Raw genomic sequence first — 21,310 nt, 5'->3', positions numbered from 1 at the left:
GCTGGGGGTGGCTGGGACATGTGGGCTGAGGGAGATACGGCGGGCACCGGCAGGCTTGGCCACAGGCACTGCTGTCACCACTCATTTGCTGTTCCCATGGCGTTCCTTACTAGAACTTCCTGTCTAAATTTGAATGGCTGTTCCGCTCTTGCAATTCAAAGCATAGAGCGGTGACTATTGTTCACCATAGAGATTATGATAGATGAGCGATGCTGCTGCACATCAGTAGGCTGGGCAATGGAACATATGCCCAGAGTGGCTGGGGAGGCCCTGCCAGATGGGCAGGGTATTATTATTACTACTATTATTTATTATATGCACAAGGAGGGGCTTCGCTTTTTACAGAAAGGTATGCTAGTGTCTTTCTCCGTAAGTGTTTTCTCTCCCCATGGTCCCGATAACAACAGTTATTTTGTCTCCAGCTCGTGCTTGCCCTTCCCATGCCATCGGCCCAGCTCCTCAGATCCATCTGCTGTTGTCCCCATTTTTTCCTTCGCATAATGGTCACACTTTTGTATTTCCCTGTGTAATAGTTGCACACATACCCTTTTGGAATGGAAAAAAGCGGCACCAAAAATGTGACCATTACACAGTGAAATACAGTGTCCTTAAAAGTTTTTCTTAACTATTATTATTGGGGAAAGGAGCTAGGTTACAATGATTCTTTTCTACTACAACATTATGCAATAGGATAGCAATTACAATCATTTGAAAGAAAAAGATATGCACTTTCTCTAAGGTATCTAGAACCTTATATTGTTGCCAGTACTGCACAGTGAATCATTGGTCATACTCTGTTAGGCAGTCTCATATTTTTCAAGGGGAAGAGAACTTTTTAATGAGCTAAATTTACTCCTCTTCTGTATCTTAGGTGCCACCTTGACTTCGATAGTAGATTTAGCTGAACTGCATTTTTTGATGGATCACACTCAACAATTATCTCATGATGAGTATTGGATTGGAATGTTCAAAAATAACGATGGTAACTGTTTAACATTCAATATTTAATGTATACTATATTATTAATGCAAAAATATGTTCAAACATATGGCATTTCATTTTCGTTTTGGTTTTTGGAAGTAAAAGAGCTCAGCAGGAATAACTGTTAGCGCAAGCAAATGGTACTAGCAAATTCACATCACCTTGTATTTATGAGTCTGCTTGGCAAGCATTCAGGAAATTCACCAATTTTCTGTGAGTTCTTTCATGGCATGTGCACTATCTTATTGCCCCATGAAAAGTGAAATTATTTGTTCCCCCACCCCCCACCCCCCGTTCTTTACTCATCTCCTATCACAAGCCATGGAAGCATCCAACCAAACTCCACTGGGAATAATAAAAGGGTTATATGTGAAAGGGGGCAACTACATAAAATGTGGCAAAAAATCAATTTACCCAAAAAAGATGCCAAAAAAGGTCTGCTTGGTCAAGTTCTTTGAGCATCTAAATGATAGCAATCAACAAGAATTTCAACTAGATAGTAAATGGTAATAAAGGAAGCAAACCTCCTTTCAAATCTTTAAACCCTGTCCCTAATCACATCCCTTTTAGTTTGATTATTGCTCTGCTATCTGCCCCAGATGTCCCTCTGGGCATACAGTGGTGCCTCGCAAGACGAAATTAATTCGTTCCGCAAGTTTTTTCTTCTTGCGAGTTTTTCGTCTTGCGAAGCACGGTTTCCCATAGGAATGCATTGAAAATCAATTAATGCGTTCCTAGGGAAACCGCCTTCAGACCAGGTCCGGGGACAGTCTGTCCCCCAACCTCTTCTGAAGGCTGGGGGGGGGAACAAGGGCTTTTCTTCCCACCCCCAGCCTTCAGAAGGCTGTTCTGAAGGCTGGTGGTGGGAAGAAAAGCCCTTCTTCCCACCTCCCGCCCCGCAAGCTCCGGGGACAGGAGGGCTTTGCTGCCGACCGCCAGCATTTTAAAAGCCCCTGCTGTCCCGGGGCGATTTTAAAATGCTGGCGGGCGGGAGCGAAGTCTCTGCTGTCCCGGGGAGGTTTTAAAATGCTGGGGGTCGGGAGCGAACGCTTCGCTGCCGACCCCCAGCATTTTAAAATCTCCCCGGGACAGCAGAGAAGTCTCTGCTGTCCCGGGGAGATTTTAAAATGCTGGCGGGCTCCTGCCATAGGCGCGCGTCACCTCTCCAGCCAGGAGAGGGTCGCAGGGGGCTGCTTTAGCCCCGCGCGCCCTCTCCCAGCTGGAGAGGTGACGCGCGCCTATGGAGGCTCCTGCCATAGGTGCGCGTCACCTGTCCAGCCGGGAGAGGGTCGCAGGGGGCTGCTTTAGCCCCGCGCGCGCTCTCCCAGCTGGAGAGGTGACGCGCGCCTATGGAGGCTCCTGCCATAGGCGCGCGTCACCTCTCCAGCCGGGAGAGGGTCGCGGGGGGCTGCTTTAGCCCTGCGCGCGCTCTCCCGGCTGGAGAGGTGACACGCGGCTATAGAGGCTCCTGCCATAGCCCCGCATTACCTCTCCAGCCGGGAGAGGGTCGCAGGGGGCTGCTTTAGCCCCGCACGCGCTCTCCCAGCTGGAGAGGTGACGCATGCCTATGGAGGCTCCTGCCATAGGCGCGCGTGACCTTTCCAGCCGGGAGAGGGTCGCAGGGGGCTGCTTTAGCCCTGCGCGCGCTCTCCCAGCTGGAGAGGTGACGTGCGCCTATGGAGGCTCCTGCCATAGGCGCGCGTCACCTCTCCAGCCGGGAGAGGGTCGCAGGGGGCTGCATCTCTGCTGTCCCGGGGAGATTTTAAAATGCTGGCGGGCGGGAGCGAACGCTTCGCTCCCGCCCGCCAGCATTTTAAGATTGCCCGGGGCAGCGGAGACTTCTCTGCTGTCCCGGGGAGATTTTAAAATGCTGGGGGTCGGCAGCGAATGCTTCGCTCCCGCCCGCCAGCATTTTAAGATCGCCCGGGGCAGCGGAGAAGTCTCCGCTGTCCCGGGAAGGCAGGCGGGGGGGAGCAAAGACTTTTGCCCCCCGCCGGCCTTCAGAAGAGGTCCAGGACCTCTTCTGAAGGCCGGCTGTGGGCGAAAGTCTTTGCTCCCGACCGCCAGCAATTTAAAACAGGTCCCCGGAGATTTCCCTATGGGCTTTCGTCTTGCGAAGCAAGCCCATAGGGAAATTCGTCTTGCGAAGCGCCTCCAAAACAGAAAACCCTTTCGTCTTGCGGGTTTTCCGTCTTGCGAGGCATTCGTCTTGCGGGGTACCACTGTATTGGGAATATAAACATACCCAGCTGAAGTGAAGGACATGAGGCAGGAGTTGGTAATGCAGGTGAGCTGTGCATAAGCAAGCTGCCAGCTAGCTCTGCCGAGGGTCTTTTTATTAGCACAATATGCAAAACCAGTCAGATACATTTTGGACTGTGACCTTTACACATCTTCCAATCCCAAGATTGAGGGGTAGTACAAAGTTATTTTGGCACCTGTTTCCACCGCGTCACTTTCCCCTTGAACAATGTATGACGAAGGAGACAAAGGTCACAGACAGGGCACGGCAGACTACTAAGAAAGTAAAAGGTTAGATAGAGGGCATGATGTTTAGACAGCTGCGGTTTGTCTGAGGATGGAAGTGTGCTCCACACCCGGCGATCATTCCTTCACCCAGCTCCTTTAAGTGCTCCTTCTAAGACTTGATTTAGACTCTGTTATCTCTCAGAAGACATGCTGAACTAAATCAAACAGGAATTATTGTCCCATATCTCTGCTGAAGTCCTTTGAACTGAGATATGAGGCCTCAGACCTTAAGGTATCCTGGACCCAAGTTGTTCAGGGTTTTGTGTATCAACATAAGAATCTTGAACTTGGTAGTATGGGGACCACTTATATGGCACTTTCCCACAATGAGCTGTGTCCAAAGCAGCTTACAGCAAACATTCAAAATATTGAAATGCAAAGCATTGGAAATTCGAATATACAAAATGCAGAACATGTCAGTAAATTCAAAAAAACAAAAAAGGAACAATTTGGCAAACATAGAATAAATTCAAAAGGCTTAAGTACCAACACACAAAGCAAAACAACAATAAAGGTTCTTTTGCTGGTCTTGCTTCACTCCAATGAGGCTTAAATACAGTTCAGAGCAGAAGGGTAGATGGCATATAGCTGGTTCCAAAAGCTCTCCTCCAGAGGAGGGTGACAGCAGCAAAAGGCAAATGTTGGGGAGCACAATGATGGTAAGTCTCTGGGGGCATTGGGGCAGTGGCATAGGAAGGAGGGTACGGCAGGTACGGTCCACCCTGGGTGTCATCACTGAGGAAGGGTGACAAAATGGCAAAAATATGTGTTTTTAAAATAAATTTTAAAGAATTGGGCTCACAAGACTTAAAAAAAGAAGAACAACTTCCGCACCCACTACACACCCCTTCCTATGCCACTGGTAGCTAGGTGAGGTGGGGGCACTGGGCGGCTCACCACAAGGCCTGCAATGTGCCTGAGCCATGTGTATCTCCTGAGGGGGAGGTGGCAGGTGGATTGCCTGCAAGCTCCGCACTGCTTTTTTGAGCAGTGCAGGGCTTGCGTCTCCCCACTGCCTCTGCCACCCTAAAACTGAGGGAGAGGCTGCAGAGAGGCTCCACGCAGCTGCCCTGCCTTGGCTTGCCCCGCCCCCATGGCAGCTCACCCCACCCCCTGGCTGCAGGATGCGTGCACCACACCAGGCACCCAAGCTGATAGCTACACCGTTGTATTGGGGGTGGGTTAATGCTGCCCAAAATCACTGAGATCATTAGTGCATTCAGTGTTCTGATATGATAATGGTGGTAGCTTGCACATTTTCAAAACTGCAAACGTTTGAGAGGAAAAGCAGTCAGTTCAGTTTTAAAACATATTTTCATATCTGAAGGCAGCCCTGTATAGGGACGGTTTTTAATGTTTGACGTCTCACTGGGCTTTTATAATTTGTTACAAGCCGCCCAGAGTGACTGGGGGAACCCAGTTAGATAGGAGGGGTACAAACTACTACTACTACTACTAACATTATTGTTTTTGTTAATATTGTCTTACACTTATTATTCTACTGTTTTCCATTTCATTATGTAATTTATTTATTTTAATAAATAGGAGAATGGATATGGCAAGATAACACTGCACTGGATTTTGTCAATTGGGACAATGAAAAGCCCACAACTGATCCTGAGTCATACTATTTTCATTATGAGAAATGTGTTTTCATGAACAGCCAAAATGGGAAGTGGTTCAGGGAAAGGTGCCACTATGACAAGGGATATATATGTAAAAGAAACAAAAGTAAGTCTTAAATGGTTATTAGACTTAATTTACCAATAATTCTGATTCAATATAGTAGTTTAATGATGAGTAGAGCTACTGCTTAGGACTTTTTCCTATCTTGGCATTTTAACAACACCCCCCCCCCCCAGCTATCCTTACTAGCAAGTTCTCAGCATTCTTTGTGGCAATCTCTCCATACCTATACTGTCTACCATCCTTTATGTCGCATAAGCCACTTTTCATCAAATGGAGGCTCTGCTTTTTGTCTTTACTGCTCTTTGTCACTTCCTACTGCCTGTCCAGCTACTGGCAGACCTTACTGATGCTTCCAATTGTTGACACCCTAATAATAAATGGCAGAAGTGATGACAGAACCAAAGCTGAAGCGTATTTATTTTTTGCTGCTAATAATATGATAGCCTGTCTTTTAAATATAATAAGATTATTAACATTTGATAAATACCTAATAATAAATGTTCTCCCCCTTTATCATTTACAGTCCCTAGAACTGTGGAGTTTTTATAATTCATAATGTTTTTTTATAAATCAGTCCTTTTCTTCAAGAGGGAATATAATTTAATAGTTTCCACACTGACAGGTTTAAAGTTAAGGTCACTATACTTGATGCTGCTATCACAGGGATTTGGTGAATGCACCAAACATTTCAGATTCAATGCTTGTTTAACATTTTTAAATAGTCAAGTTTTGTATTGAAACATCAGCATTGGTAATAAGCACTAGTAAAGAATCATGCCTGACTTTTGGTTTTATATTTTGCTGTGATATCTATAATTTACACAGTAAGCATATCTTTTGTTTTATAGTTATTGAAGAGATGACAGCTCCTTCAAAAATTCCTGGTAAGACTCTTATTAAAATAACTAAGTTAAAGTGTTAAGCATCTACCATTGGCAACAGCAGGTGGGTTTTTCCCTTAGACAATTTATAAGATTTTCTATCAAAAAGAGTAAATCCAGATTAATGGGGCCAGAGGAAGGAATTCAGGCTGACATTCAGGTGGACATTGCAAAGACCTTGCAGACATCAGGTCATTTTCCCTACTACAGCTCAGCTCTCACTCTTTGCTCCCCATTTGTAATGAGAATGGTAACCTTATTCTAAATCATGGAAGTCTCATAAATGGTGCAACTGAGGCCGCAACAACCTCTCTGATCAAGATCAAGTCATTACTCAGAATGGTGGGCATGCTGATCACAATGATTCTGAGTTGTTTCACTACTATTATGTCATTTTGCTTGGAGGGCTGCCACTCCCATCCCCACCCCGGTAGCAGTCATGTCTTTTGTAGCAGGATGGCAGGCAAAAATCAACAGCAGAACTTTCTCTCAGCGTAATTCCTACCAGATATGTGGGCACGAACTGGTTCTGCTGGCTCTACTGGGGAAGAAAGGATGGCAACTCTTTTCTGGTGAAGAACAGATACTAGGAAGCAGGAGCGGTGGAGGATGGGAGAGAGATCTTGATTTAATTGAAAGTTCAATAGTGTCACATGTGAAAAGTGGGGCGGGGGGGGAGAGGGTAAGTTCCTCTCTCATCTGCATATCCATAAAACAATGGTATCCTGTTAAAGTTGTAGTGCAAATTGCCTTGACATTTGGGAATTGTTCAGCTGCACTGAAATATCCAATGTCTTTTGGGTTGGATTCCTTCAGAACCTGCCAAAACTCTTTCTTTAAAAAGGGCCTTTCTTTTTCTACTTCAAGGAGAATCAGAGCAGCTCTCATACACAGGTTCTGATTCCACATCAGTTCAGCTTTTGCATCTTCTTTCCTCCCTGCCCCTCCCCCGTCAGATGGCCATTTCCTTGGTTTGTAAGCTCACAGCAGACTATGCTTAGGTGAAGCAAACAACACCAGGGATGTGTGACTCTGTTGGGTTTGGTTTCTTTCAGTGTCTCATTTTTCCATCTTAAATTCATTTCTCATCATTCCCCCACCCATTTGCATTCACGGGGTTCTGAAAATTCAACATTTTAGTGTGATTTTTTTTCTGAGCAAAAACATGTTTGTGTGCAATTTTCCCCAATATAAACATTTTTACAAAACAATTTCGCTAAATACAATGCATTTTTGTATGTTATTTTAACTAATATCTGTACTCCTTACTCCAGTATATGCATTTTTGAACATATTACTTCACAGGATAACTGGATTACAAATTTCAGGCAGCTGAATTTTTTTTAAAATGGCTGTTTTTCAGTTTTCATATTGTTTTAGAAAGTGTGGATTTGGTGGGTTTGACATTAATTTATCCCTTATCCCTAAATACCACCCAGCTGTCTTTCTTAGTCATACAATGAGATAGCCATTGGTTATAGTATAAAGTACTTACTGCTCTCTCTGTGTGTATGATATACATTTTTTCCTCATTGGTAGAGCAAGAAGACAGTCTGGCATCAACACATGGCAAAGTTCTGAAGGCGGTTCTCCCGATTATCTTCCTCCTCCTCATTGGTGTGGGTGTAGCAGCCTATGCTTTCTACAAAAGAAGAGGCAGACGACAAGAAATCACTGGTAGCATTGACAACCCTATGTATCACGACAAAGTAGTCATTCTTCCAAATAAAGATTCAGAAATGGGTGAGGATGAAAAAGAGGGAGATTAACAAATGTGTAACTCTATACGCATTTCCCTGGGAGTAACTCAAATTGAGCTCACCAGGACCATTGATGGAAATTAATTGTTCCAAGCTGCAGTATGTAGTGGTACTTCCTGTGACAAGACTCATGATGTCACAGTGTAAACATGATTATTACTTAGTGAAAACAAATGTTATATGAAATATTTTCAAATTAAAGATTACTTGACGTGAAAAACTAAGTGTGAAGATTCCTATCTTACTTCAGAGTCCCAGTCAGTCGCTTATGTTCAGAGCCACCTGCTGAGCTCTTCCCCTTTCAAGGTTATGGTTCATCTCATCCCTAGGTACTTTCTTGTCATTGTTTAGCCGTTTAGTCGTGTCCGACTCTTTGTGACCCCATGGACCAGAGCACGCCAGACAGGTTTCCTTATTTATCCTTCTGCCACTTAGGCTACCACTGGTTTGCTGCCCCAGACTTTACAACCCTATTTCCTCTCTTCTCTATTTCCTGGATCCTTGGTAATGCTGGCAATCCCCTCTTATTCAGCTGTAACCTCTCCTCCATTAATTCACCACAGGTAGTGCCCCTTTCTCTTATTCCAGTGCCAGTCAGTATCCTATTCTATTCTTTCCTTTCCTGTTTACCACATGGTTATCTGCTTGTTCCTCCTCCATTTCACACTCTCTCATACACAGGGCCGGTTGGAAACATTTTGCTGCTTGAGGCGAAGCTGGTGCTGCCCCCCTCCCTACCAAAGCTGCCTCCCCGCTGCCACCGAAGCCACTGCCTGCCACTATTGAAGGTGGCCAGGGAGAGAAAAGGAAGCCCGAGAGGAGCAGGTCGCAGCTCAGGAGAAGGAAGGGGAGCAGGCAGCTGAGGAGGAGCAGCAGCAGGCAGTAGCCAGGGAGGAGGAGGGCAACAAGCTTAGGAGGCAAGCAGCACACTCCTTGGGACCCAGATCTTCTACCCCTCCTGACTGTTCCCCAGCCAGCCACCTGAGGCCACTGCCTCACCGTGACTCACACATTCCCTTTGCTGGCCAGTTCTCCCTTGCCTTTGCACCTCACCCCTTATTTATCTGGGAGTAAAGGGCTGTATTGCTCTGGAGATTATTTTGTATTAATTTTTGTCCCACCTTTCCTCCGAAAGGAGCCCAGGGTTAAAAAAATAACCAAGTACTAACACAATAGTTTTAAAACAAAAATAAAAATGAAATGAAATTGAAAAATGAATAAGAACAACTAAAACATACATAAGCAGCTTAATTAAGATTTCACTCAGTAGGGGATGTTAAGAGAATTATAAGAAAACCAGAAACAGGAACAGAAATTGCTGAGGTTGCCTTACTTATCCCACGCCCGGAACAGAAATCAATCCAGCCAATATGATCAGTATTCCCTACTGCTGTTGTGTACAATCCACAAAGGACAGATAACTGATTACATCCATTTGCATTGTGTTTCCTTTGCATTAAATGAACGGGGTGGAATTACATAATGCCACCAGAACTTGCATAATTAATGTAAGTTACATAATTTTGGCACAATAGGCAACAGGACAAAGTTGCAATCAATGGGATAAATGTCCAGAAAGGACAGGGGCAAAGCATCCATACACAACAAACTCATGTCCGTGTATGGAGACCTCACTTAGACACACACATAATGTGTTCAGAGGGGTTTCACATATCTGGAAATCCCTGATGAGATGTTCATATAGCATTTCCTTTTTTCTGAATTAATTCTTCTGAATGGTCTAGTAGGATCCAGACCAGACAGTAACAATGTCTGCAATTAAGAAGTGACTTGAACAATTTTTCCATTTTTTTCCAGGAAACTTCTGAACATGACAGCACGCTTTCACTTCTCTTTATGCTTGAGTCACATTTTTTCAGTTCTCCTTTGGGGCAGGGGGCGAGGGGCTAGGCATTACTTGGACTGCACAAGACACAAGAGCAGCCCCATGATCCTCCCCACCTCCTCCGCACATGTTGTTCTTTATAGCTCGTGCCCTGGCGTTATTTCCTGCCCCTGCTCCAGAAATAGGCATTGGCTGCTGCTGGCGAGGACAAGAAAAAACACTCAGCATAATGATGCAGGGAAACACAGAGCACAGCAAATTAGTTTCTACAGAGGTGGAGGTGGAGATATCAATGGAGGAGAAGGCTGTCCATAGCTTCTAGTCCTGATGGTTATATTGCTTCCAGTATCAGAGGCAGAAGACCTCAGAATGCCAGCTGCTGGGGCCCGCAAGTGGGAGAATGCTGTTGCACTTTTTGTGAGCTTCCCATAGGGCTTCACCATTTTGAGAACACAATCTGGACGAGATAGGGCCAGGCCTTTGGTCTAATCAAGCTTGTCCTTTGGGAAGAGGACCTTTACATACAGTTCTGCTCTGCCAAAGTTCTGTAATGAGAAGGAGACCTTGGGAGCAAACCAGCCCTACCATTGGGCAAAGTCAGGTGATCACCTTAGGTGGCAGATGTTGGAGGGCTGTGGCATTTTTCCATCTTAAATTCGTTTCTCAACATTTCCCCACCCATTTGCATTCACGGGGTCCTGAAAATTCAACATAATTTTAGTGTGAAGTTTTCTGAGCAAAAACATGTTTGTGTGCAATTTTTCTCAATATATTCCTCTGCCTATTCGTCTTAATTTGATTTCATTGTACACAGGTTGTACAATGACAATAAAGGTATTATTATTATTATTATTATTATTATTATTATTATTATTCCCCCTAACCACCATCTTCCCAACTGGAAGATTGGCCCACTCTGCTAAACTAACCTGCTGAATAAGGTGAAGTCCAGGATGCCAGTCCATTGCCACTGTTGAAGGAAAAGTCAACTGCCACTCCAGTCTGCTTCTGGATGTGGAATGATAAAGAGCAGTAGTGCAGCTAATTGAGTTTAGACCCTGGACTTAATGGTCTTAAGGGGTCCTCCTTTTAGATTGCAATTTTCATTACTTCAGTTCTGAAGCACCGAATCAGCATCTCTCCCCCACACTCCTGGCTATTCCATTATTTACAGCTGCTTCCATATTCCTGATTAGTTATAGCAAAACAAATCAAAACAAACACATTTGCCAATCATAATTTTACAAAAAAAGAGAGAGAAATACTATGAACACATGCCGTTCTGCATTTTAAACTCATTTAAACTGTAGTACTTTCATGACTACAGGAATAAAATGCAGTTAGCTTCTGCTGCCCCAGAAAGGATAATATATTTTGTCCTGTCGGGGGGAAAGGTGGGGTATAAATAAATATATAATAAGCATATATTTTAAAAGCAGAAGTAAAATGAGCCTCTGCAACCATGCTGTCAGTGGCAACCTTGACTATAAAATGGTTTTTTTTAGAAACAATGTGGTTTAAAATTGGATGGGGGAACTGTCTGTTGAGATTCCTGCATTGCAAGGGGGTTGGACTAGATGACCCTCAGGGTCCCTTCCAATTCTACAACTATGATTCTAAGAATGTAGGATACTGTGTTGATCATTGTCAGCCCTCTGGGTTCCAGCATATCTATATCATGGCAGGTGCTAATGTGCTGTTGAGTGAAAGGCAGGCAAGGACACCATTGTACACCTACACCAAAATATGAATTTTGTGAGTGGTTTTAAGGTCCGTGGCTAAAAAGTATGGTATAAAAGTAATAAATAAATTTAAAGAAATAGTAAAAATGAAATTTAGTTCTCCAGAAATATGAAGAAACTCATCAAGGCATTTCAACTATTGGGTGTGGGTTTTTTAAAAAAAGATCCTTCTAAATGTGAAGCTCCATATAAGACATTAAATGTGAAGTGCAACATATTTATTTGCCTATTCTCATTAGAAAAAAGTGTCAGCAGTTATGAAGTAAGAGTCCTGTACATGTATGGGTTATATAGCCTGCTACCCTCCACATATTCTACAGTTCTTGAAGATGCCTGCTGACTTCTCCCTGTAGCCAAGAAAGATTTCTTTTATATCAGTGGCTCCCAACCTTTAAGAGTCAAAGGACCCCTTTCAATCCCAAAAAATTGAAGGGTGCCAAGAGGATCTTCTGGCCCCGGTATACTGTATTCAGATTAAGTCCACTGCTGCATTTGTCAAAGACAAAAAAATGCAGTATTGCAAAATTTGGCTTTGTGTACATTATAACATGTCAAACACAGAAGTGAAATTTTCATTCTGCCTGGCTCATTTATGAAGAAGTAACTGAAAAGCAGCAGACTCTGATTTTTCTTTTTTCCATGGGATCTGTGTGGTAGGTTTGGTTGTGATCAATGCCTTCCTTTTTGCTCCTAAATCTCTTGGTCCTCATTCAAGTGACTTTTCAAGTACCAGGTAAGCTCCACTATTGTTACTTTAGTAAGTAAAGGTGCACCTTCAGTAAATTTAACTGTTTACATTTGAATCATCTTCTGGAAGTTAATGTTGCGTCATTAAAGTTAAATCCATGCAACAGGAGATACAATGAGAAGTAATTAAACATTGAATCTGCTTATAGCAATAAAATCAGGTTTAAATTACAATAACATCACAGCCAACAGCATTTTGAATGTAATTTACATCATGAGTTTTTACTGTTGCAAGAAAGAATTTGTTCTTTCTACATGCAACACTCCTCTGCATCCTGTTACTTTCTTTTTCACTATATAAAAATGAACTGTAAATATAAGAAATGCATCAACAATAACATTTTAACAATATTAAACAAGAAGAATATCTGACATATTTATAAAATAAAATAAAAATCCTTCCAGTAGCACCTTAAAGACCAACTAAGTTAGTTCTTGGTATGAGCTTTCGTGTGCATGCACACTTCTTCAGATCTGTAACTGACATATTCAGTATCTGTAACTGACTTCTTCAGATCTGTAACTGACATATTTATGTACACAACAAAAAAAGGCATCTTTTGTTGTTTCCATTGGTGTCCTTTGCACTGACCTAGAGCTCTTTGATCCAGTGGAGCCTTTTGTCAGGAGACAATATTTGCCATTCCTCCTTCCTCATGTGTTTCCCAAGCTGTGCCAAGCGGTCTCCCAAGTCTCTGGAGCAAATTGGGAGGAAATACATGGTGCAGGAGGAATGAGGAATTGCCAAAATATTGCCTTCCTCCCTGTTTTGCTAACAGAAAACTGCAGGATCAAAGAGCCTTCCTTCAGAGTGAAGGATCCCAATGAGTGCATTCCTTGTGTTTTAGCAAATCTAAATTACATCTCTTCCTCATGAAAGGAAAGCATCATATCCTTACTGTTCTTGAATATAATGTGATATTTCTCAGGTTATTTATTGGTATGTTTGGAGTGTTATAATCATGCAGGCTGTTAGCCTACATGACTGTTTTTACTGTATCTATCGGGTAAGAATTTGTCCTGGTGTTTTTTATGACTGTTGATACTACGTTTAGGATACTGTATTTCTCATGTCTTATGTGTATTATTTTTTTAAAAAAAAAGAAATCACCATCAGACTAATTCCTACTGATGGGCAGTATAGCAAATGGTTTTAATTACATAAATAAATAGGAAATCAGTTGGTCACCACATATTGTGGGCCATAGAAGATGTCTTGGTGTTAATAAAAGCAGACAAGTGGGGAATATTTGGATGAGATCAATGGTTTGGGTAGGCAAGAGGAGCTAAACCTTTTTCCTTCTACACATTTGTCCAAATCCTCCACCAAAGCTGTTTTTAGCCATGGGGCAGAGGAATTTTTTTCACAGAATGTTGGTGCCAGCATATTATTCCCTGTACAGTGCAGGATAGGGGTGGGTGGCAGGGGGACAAATAGCTTCAGGGCACTGATGTGGAAGGATAGGTGAACCTGCTCACCTCTGTTCTCCAGTCCAAATTGCCCCCAGCCCATTATTTTAGCAATAAATAAATTTTAAAAATAACAATTAGGAAGATTCAATCTCAGATGTCTTGCATCATGTCTAGTTTGGCACTCAAAAGGAGTGAATTATTTTTTTAAAATTCATTTTTTAAAAAGCTTTATTTATAAATGTATGGGTTTTTTGTTTAAAAATGCAGTATTTTGAGACTAATCAAATGATTAAAAACTTATTCAGAATAAAATAAACTGCAAACAGGATTTGGAAGAAGGACGTCAAAGTCAGTGTCCTGGCTAGGAATTAAGCAAGTTATGGACCTCTGATAAATAAGACGCACCACTGTAAAATGCAGAATCAACATGAGAGGCGTTTCTCTGTTTGCTCTTTCAATCTTATTGCCTCTTGGTGTTATCATCCTGCCAGTGGTTGCCATGTTGGAAGCTATGTGGAATTTTGTCACCATGTTCCTATAATTTTTCCTCTCTTGATTTTGCAGAAAGTGAGAGCTTTCTGATACAAAATGAAAACCTCAAGCTTTGTATACAACCTCAGAAATCTCGTTCCATCATCCTGGTCAACTGCGATGAGGATAATGAGTGGCAACATTTCAAGTGGGTTTCCGACGACCAGATTTTGAACATGGCAGTGAAATTATGCCTGGCAGTGCCTTCCAAGTCAAACCTGGTTGCACTCACCCTCTCCCCCTGCAATGAGACGACTGAACTTCAGAAATGGGAATGCAGAAATGAGAGCCTCCTTGCACTCAAACAGGGGGATTTGTTTTTAAATCCCGAAGGTGGCCAAAAAAGTCGTCTTATACTTTCTAAAGTAGCCACCAGCAAGAGTACCTGGAAGATCTATGGAACGAAAGACGGCTTGTGTTCCAAGGGCTATGAAGGTAAAATGAGAGAGTTAATCCTCTTTCTTTAGATATTCAGTTGGTGTATCTGATTCCAGCATGTTGAATCCCCTACATCTGGGACCCAAAATAGGTATGATGCAAATCACATAACCATCAGTCCAGACTCCAGCTATATAAGAAGGACAAAATAGGATCTAAAGGCAGAGTACTAAAGAAAGTGGCTCAACTTAAGCACCAACTATATATATAGTCAGGGAATTAAAGATCAAATTGAAAAATTAAGCAGCTAAAAAATACCCCCTTCATACAAACAATAGCTTTTAGATGTTAAACATACCTTCATATATCTGATATAAACATACATATTACTGTTTTATAATATTGTTGTTTTTATGGATTTCACACACAGAGCCCAATACTTGATTGCTGCTGACTGTTGGTCTGACTGGTTGATGTCCTCAAGTGATGGCTGGGCAGTCAGGAGGGTTCAAGCTTTGGCTAGGTAGAAGCTGGACCAACCAGCATGGGCACCTGAGTGGTGGCACCTTTGGGAACTTAGTACCCTTCCTCTACACTACTTTCCTAACCCTGTCTGGAGACACCAGAGGCTGACAATTCATTCCACATAATGGAGGAATTGCATGCATTTATTCTGCGTACATGCAAAGGGATGGATGCTCAAAATTCCACTGAGGTGAACATGGAAGCCTGTACACACAAACAGTGCATATCTGAGTTTACATAGAGTCCTATAGAGGGCTTTGTCTTCATTATTTCGGCTTTATTTGTGTTTGCCTCTCAATACAGTGGTGCCTCGCAAGACGAAAAGAATCCGTTCTGTGATTCTCTTCGTCTAGCGGTTTTTTCGTCTTGCGAAGCAAGCCCATTGAAGGATTAGCGGATTAGCGCTATTAGCGGCTTTTAGTGGCTTATCTGCTGATCGGATCAGCTGATAAGAGGCTTAGCGGCTTAGAAAAGGGGGGGGGAGGAAAAAACCCAGCAGGAACTCGCAAGACATTGTCGTCTTGCGAAGCAAGCCCATAGGAAATTCGTTTTGCGAAGCACCTCCAAAACGGAAAACTCTTTCGTCTAGCGAGTTTTCCGTCTTGCGAGGCATTCGTCTTGTGGGGCACCACTGTAGTGTTCAAAATTATTCCAGCCTAACATGATCTGTCCAATGTTCCTTTAGCTCTGTATACCATAGAAGGCAATGCCTTTGGAGCCCCCTGTGTGTTTCCATTCAAGTATAAGAATAAATGGTATGCAAAGTGCATAAGAGATGACGATGAAAATGGACAACTTTGGTGTGGAACAACAGCAGATGTGAATAAAGACTCTTTAAGTGGATATTGTCCAGTAAAAGGTAAGCACTTAACAATGTTTTGTTTGAGCCTTTACTATGTATTGCGTATTTGCTGCTTAGAGAAATGTTTAACATACAAAAGAAAAGGGAAGCTGTTATTGTTGCCTCATCTTTACAGATTGTGCAATTTAAGAAAAGAAAATGTGGAAAGAACTTTTCCTTTGCAAGTCAGAACAAAATGAATTATCATTAACATCAGGACCCCTACAGGATCAAGCCTCCAGTTCTTCATCTAAAAGGAACAGAGATAAGGATGTAGTCCAGTTCAGGCCAAAATCAAAGCATAGAGCAGACATGGGTCCTTCTGGCCTGCAGCCAGATTTCACCTGACTCCTTGGTCCTCGCAACCATCAGCTGTTCAGTGGGGAGCAGCTGAGAGGCAACTGGGTTTTGATGTTGAACAAAGCATGCAGTTTTCCAGAGGCAAAAAGACTAAAACAGAGAGGGAACCTGAAGGTACAATTTGAGTGGAGCTACTAAAATTTTAACAGATGCCTCCCTTTCTATGGGGAATAGGTCTCTCTATGTGATGGTGGGTTAAACTAAGTGTTTGTGCCTGAGTCCCTCCCAGTTCGAGATCTGTCCAGTGGTGGCTCATGCAGTGAGTGGGGCGGAGGCCATGGTGTCCTCCCAGCAGCAGTGTCAATGGAGATGGGGTGAAGCAAAACAGCAGTGAGGTGGGAAGAGCTCTGGACTGGTGCCGGCCATACAGGTGCAGGTACATTCATGCATTAGGTATGTTAGGTATGGATGTTTACAGGGAGAAAGCCAACTCATCAAAACTATCCTGGAACCTGAAGTCCTGATTGCACACAGGGTTTCCAGGTCCTGGGAAAGCACAAATAGTTAGATATCTAGGTATGTGTAGATAACCACACCTAATATGTGAATATGCTTTGAGTATTCTTTGGAAAATTCAAAGAATCTAGATCATTAAAGAATCAAATATATCTCAGCTGTAGAATTAGCTTAATTATGGGTGATTTGAAGATTTGACACTCAAGTTAACAATGCTTACAGATGACCATAATGAATTCTTCTGGACCAGAAACCATTGGACAGGGGATCTCTATCAGATCAATTCCCAGTCAGCTCTAACATGGTACCAAGCAAGAAAAAGTTGCCAGCAACAGAATGCAGAATTATTGAGCATCACCGATTTACATGAACAAGCATACCTGACAGGTAGGACATAACAAGGCATACCTGAAGAGGCAATCAGTGTCTTGTGATATTTTGCTAATTAGTCAATACTGTCTTAGCTCTAAGCATAAATTACATGAAAATTATGGAAAGTGCCTTTCCACTCCTAGAATATCTTAGGATGTGTACACACACAGCCTTAAAGTACATTTGCTGCCTTACACAGATGACTTTTTTGTGCAAATCATCACCTTCCTATTGTTGGTATATTGTTCTTTTGGTGTTTTAAAGTGCCTTTTGGTTGAAAAAAAAAAGTAAAATATACTTGGAGAATATATAGTAAAATACTTTTGAAACTCTACATTTATTTATTTTGGTGTTGTATGCACCGTGTTATGTTCTCTTTTAATCAATGGAATACAATTCTGACGTTGTTGTTGTGAACAAAAAGCCATAATCTTACATTGTCTCTCACTTTCCCAATACTTTTAGACATAAGACCCATGTGTCTTCAAAAACTGTATGAAAAGCAGAAATTCATTGGTTGAAACTGATGCTGGTTGAAGCATTGTATCGGCATACCAGATGAAAAGTTTTTTCTGATTAATTTCTATTTGGTATCCAGCTTTATGGGGGGGATCTGACATCAATATACATCTCCTAGCTATATAATACAGTTTAATTGATTTTATTTTCCATGAATAGGATTAATAAATGGTATACCTACTTACTACTGGATTGGTCTGAACAGCTTGGATCTTGACAGTGGATGGCAGTGGATTGGCAACCACCCTTTCAGATATTTAAACTGGGCTCCAGGTGAGTGAACAACTATCTGCCAAATCAGATCAATACTGAACAACATTGCTGCCTAATTTTCAGGCACAAGTGCCAAAAATTTGAAGGGATTTACAGGAGGTTAGACTATCCAGAATATACTATCTAAAGGAATTAGTTTTGAATAATCATGTGGCATTTAAAAACAATTCTTTGTAGCCTTCTTGTAATGATTAAACCAATAGTTTAACTTTCCCTAAAGTTCTTGTACCATGATTCTGAGAAGATCTGACACTTTCTCTCCATTCAGTTTCTTCTGTTTTTTAAGAGCTCTGTAGGAGACAGCAATCTTTTAGTGCACATTCTCCCATCACAGTGTTGAAGTGGTAGGGGAAATGACACTTAACAGAACATCAGTTCGTGCCATAATTCTTAAAGTAATGTAATTGCCCTCCTCCTGCATAGAATATGGAATTGTGGTGTAATTCAGTAGTCATAATCCAGTGAAAAGGTACCTAAACCCAAACAGAGATTTCCAGTTATCAGGTAGATCACAGATTATGCACACCCACCCACTTCCAATTTGCATAGCGGGTACACATTTGGACTCATTTTTCAGCTCAGATGGTTTGCTTCATTGTTCACCAGTAAAGGTGATTAGACTGAAGATATGGTGATAAAATGGTGGCTCCACAATTATGGAATGCAATTCCAGTAGAGATTCGGCAGACTCAAACTTTTAAAGAAGCCTTTTCAAAAGCTCTTGATGAAGGGGCAATGGATGGATGAGGTTAATTTACTGGAAAGTGGCTCATTTATTATTGTTCTATGCTGGTTAGTTTCAACTTTATCGTTTCTGGCCATATATATATTAAATGGTTTTGTGCTAATTTAAAATATTGTAGGCTGCTTTGTGAAAGATCAACTCAAACTGCAGTGTTGCAGTGTTAACACAGGACTCAATGATCACTTGTCTCACTCTTTCTTAAAGGGAGCCCATCCCCAGAAACAGAAAAAATCTGTGGATCAATGCAGTCTAAGAATGGCAAGTGGGGGAATGATAAGTGTCAAGAGAAACTTGCATACATTTGCAAAAAAGCAAACTCTTCATTAGATGCTTCTGTTATTCCTTCAGGTAGGATGATAAACTGGGAATGAAGTTTACCTATATCTATATAATTGTATCATCATTATGTATAGAGGGCGCCAGAGTCCAAAATTACAATTCTAACAGTAATACAGGTTTTGCTGTTTGTAGGGGCATATGCAATGGGAAATGTTTGATTGGACAGAGATGGCTGAGAGTATTTTGTCTATCAGTAAAGACCAGTAAAGGTCTAAAGGCTGTGGGCAGGCTTTCACAACTTTGTGAGGCATCGGGTAAACCTTGGTCTTGGCTGGAGAGGAGATTATAGACTCTATCTCCCCCTCCTTGGTGGAAGGTATCCTGTTAAAAGGAGAAGCAGCTTCTGTCTGGGGACAGGGCCATAGCAATCCTCCAACGAGGACTCCTGGGGGGCTACCCCTATTTGATATAGGTCATAGGGCCCCCTAGTGGTGGTTTAGCCTTAGATAACTCCCAGCAGACAGGCTGGAGTGCTGTAGTCTCGCTTCACCCAATGCCTGTGCCAAATTGTTCACATCTGTAACAAATAAAGTTGTGGCCTATTTTAACTGATAAAACCTATATACTGTTGTCTTGTCTGGTTATTCACCCCCTTAGGGGAACTGTGGAGTCACAGGGTCCTGGCACACAAGTGAGTCAATGGCAACATAATGGCAGATCAGAATTTTTAAAGCTCATCCAGTCATGCAATCTTAGATATATTTGTTTTATTTTTAGATGGCTTTAAACCAATTAAATGTCCAGATGGCTGGGCTGCATATGCAGGTCACTGTTACCGCCTTAACAGAGACCTTAAGACATGGAAGAATGCGTTATGGTCCTGTCGAAAGGAAGGTGGAGATTTAATAAGTATACACAACATTGAAGAATACAGCTTTGTCATTTCTCAGCTAGGCTACAGTGAGTACATCCAGAAAATTCTGTTTTCCTGGTATTTGGTGTGTGTAAAAGAGAGAGGGCGGGGTTTTCCCCCTAACCACATACAATTATACAATGTTACTAAGGCCCTCCCCTATTGAAAAGCACCACAGAGCGATAGTCTGTTGAAGTGATTAAGGTGCACAAACAAGTCAAATATGAGAGATGACACTGACTATTATAGCCTTCCACAACGTGGTGCACTTCCATCAACCTCAGTCAATATCACCAATGGTCAGGGATGATTACAGTTACAGCTCAAAATATTTGCAGAGCAGCAGCTTGGCGAATGCTGGTCAATTAGACGCTACTCATTTGTAGTTCAGCATTCCATTAATCTTTATGTAACTAGCTGCACATGTCAAACTGAGCTACAGTTCAAAATGGTCTCCCATTTCCAAATCTATGCACCATAGAGCTGTGTGCAGTAGGATCCTAGGCACTCTGGACTGGGGGCAAATAAATAAGACGGCTTTATGTTCTTAGAACCAACAGATCTTCTATGGATAGGACTGAATGACCAGAAGATTCAGATGTATTATGAATGGAGTGATGCTTCTACCGTGACATTCACCAAGTGGCAGAAAGGAAAACCACAACAAATAAATGATGTACAAAACGAATGTGTCATCATGAGTGGGGAGGTAAAAATATGACTCCTATAAGAGAGATGTATTTCCTTTGGTCCTCAATACATTTATTCAGCCTACTACACAAAAGACTGAATAAATGGATTGAGGGCCAATCTGGCACATTGAAAGCTAAAATTCCCAGAATGGTTTAACAATCATTCCCTCTTTCTAGGCTGCCCTAGGAATTGAAGCTCTGTTTGGACTCACTTGCCAGCCCCATGATCTCCTAGACCTTGCTCCCAAATGCCCACACCTCACCAACTTCCTCACCACACACTTACCTTCACTAATCCCTTGAATTTTCTCCAGCCAAGTGGGACCAATTCTTCTTAAATTTCTATACTGTCCTTCATCTGAGGATCACAGGCTGGTTTACAATGGCAGTACTGGAAACAGATTACCAGGCCAGCTGGCTGGCCACTGCTTCCTCCTTCCTGCACTGCTCTCTCTGCCATCATGCCAACTCAATGTCCTAATCATCAGCAGCAGAAGTATCAGATCCTCAAGCTGAATACTTTATTAGTTTCAGCTGAAGATTTCAGTGAAGTTCAAATGTAATAGGAATTTCGTGAAGTTGTCCAACTCATGCAAAAATGGAAAGCTTTGCATTGACACAAAGACATCAAGCAGGATGAAAATGAGAAAGCCAGTAGACCCCTCTTTACTAATATTTGTATTTCTTCACATTCCCATCACTAGAATGGGTACTGGGCAGATTATTTCTGTGAAATGGAACTTGGTTACATCTGTAAAAGACAACCTTTGGCATCTCTTCCTGGAGAACCTGAAGTTGCTGATCCAAATTGCCAGAAAGTAAGTCTAAAGTAAACTGT

The 21,310-nt window shown here is 42.2% G+C and overlaps 1 protein-coding gene across 4 annotated transcripts in view; it reads left to right on the top strand.

Annotated features, from left to right (window-relative positions):
• LOC310689629 (macrophage mannose receptor 1-like) overlaps positions 1-21,310 on the top strand; it is a 158,629-nt gene that overhangs the window by 108,352 nt on the left and 28,967 nt on the right. The window contains exons 1-9 of one of the 4 annotated variants that reach the window (XM_083467369.1): positions 11,968-12,161; positions 14,153-14,554; positions 15,708-15,881; positions 16,902-17,066; positions 17,730-17,843; positions 18,793-18,936; positions 19,645-19,827; positions 20,332-20,489; positions 21,177-21,290. The exons of 2 other annotated variants lie outside the window; for them this stretch is intronic. In XM_083467369.1, the coding sequence (XP_083323495.1) occupies positions 12,101-12,161; positions 14,153-14,554; positions 15,708-15,881; positions 16,902-17,066; positions 17,730-17,843; positions 18,793-18,936; positions 19,645-19,827; positions 20,332-20,489; positions 21,177-21,290 (1,515 nt within the window). In that variant the 5' untranslated portion in view covers positions 11,968-12,100. Of the gene's footprint in view, positions 1-871; positions 983-5,055; positions 5,242-6,047; positions 6,084-7,619; positions 8,061-11,967; positions 12,162-14,152; positions 14,555-15,707; positions 15,882-16,901; positions 17,067-17,729; positions 17,844-18,792; positions 18,937-19,644; positions 19,828-20,331; positions 20,490-21,176; positions 21,291-21,310 lie in introns of those variants that run through there. One more of the 4 variants, XM_083467371.1, reaches the window with a different exon arrangement.

Source organism: Podarcis liolepis (genome assembly GCF_965112155.1).
Source record: "Podarcis liolepis genome assembly, chromosome: 12".
NCBI lineage: Eukaryota > Metazoa > Chordata > Lepidosauria > Squamata > Lacertidae > Podarcis > Podarcis liolepis.
Note: the sequence above shows the minus strand (reverse complement) of the source record. Positions and strands in the feature narration are given on the sequence as shown.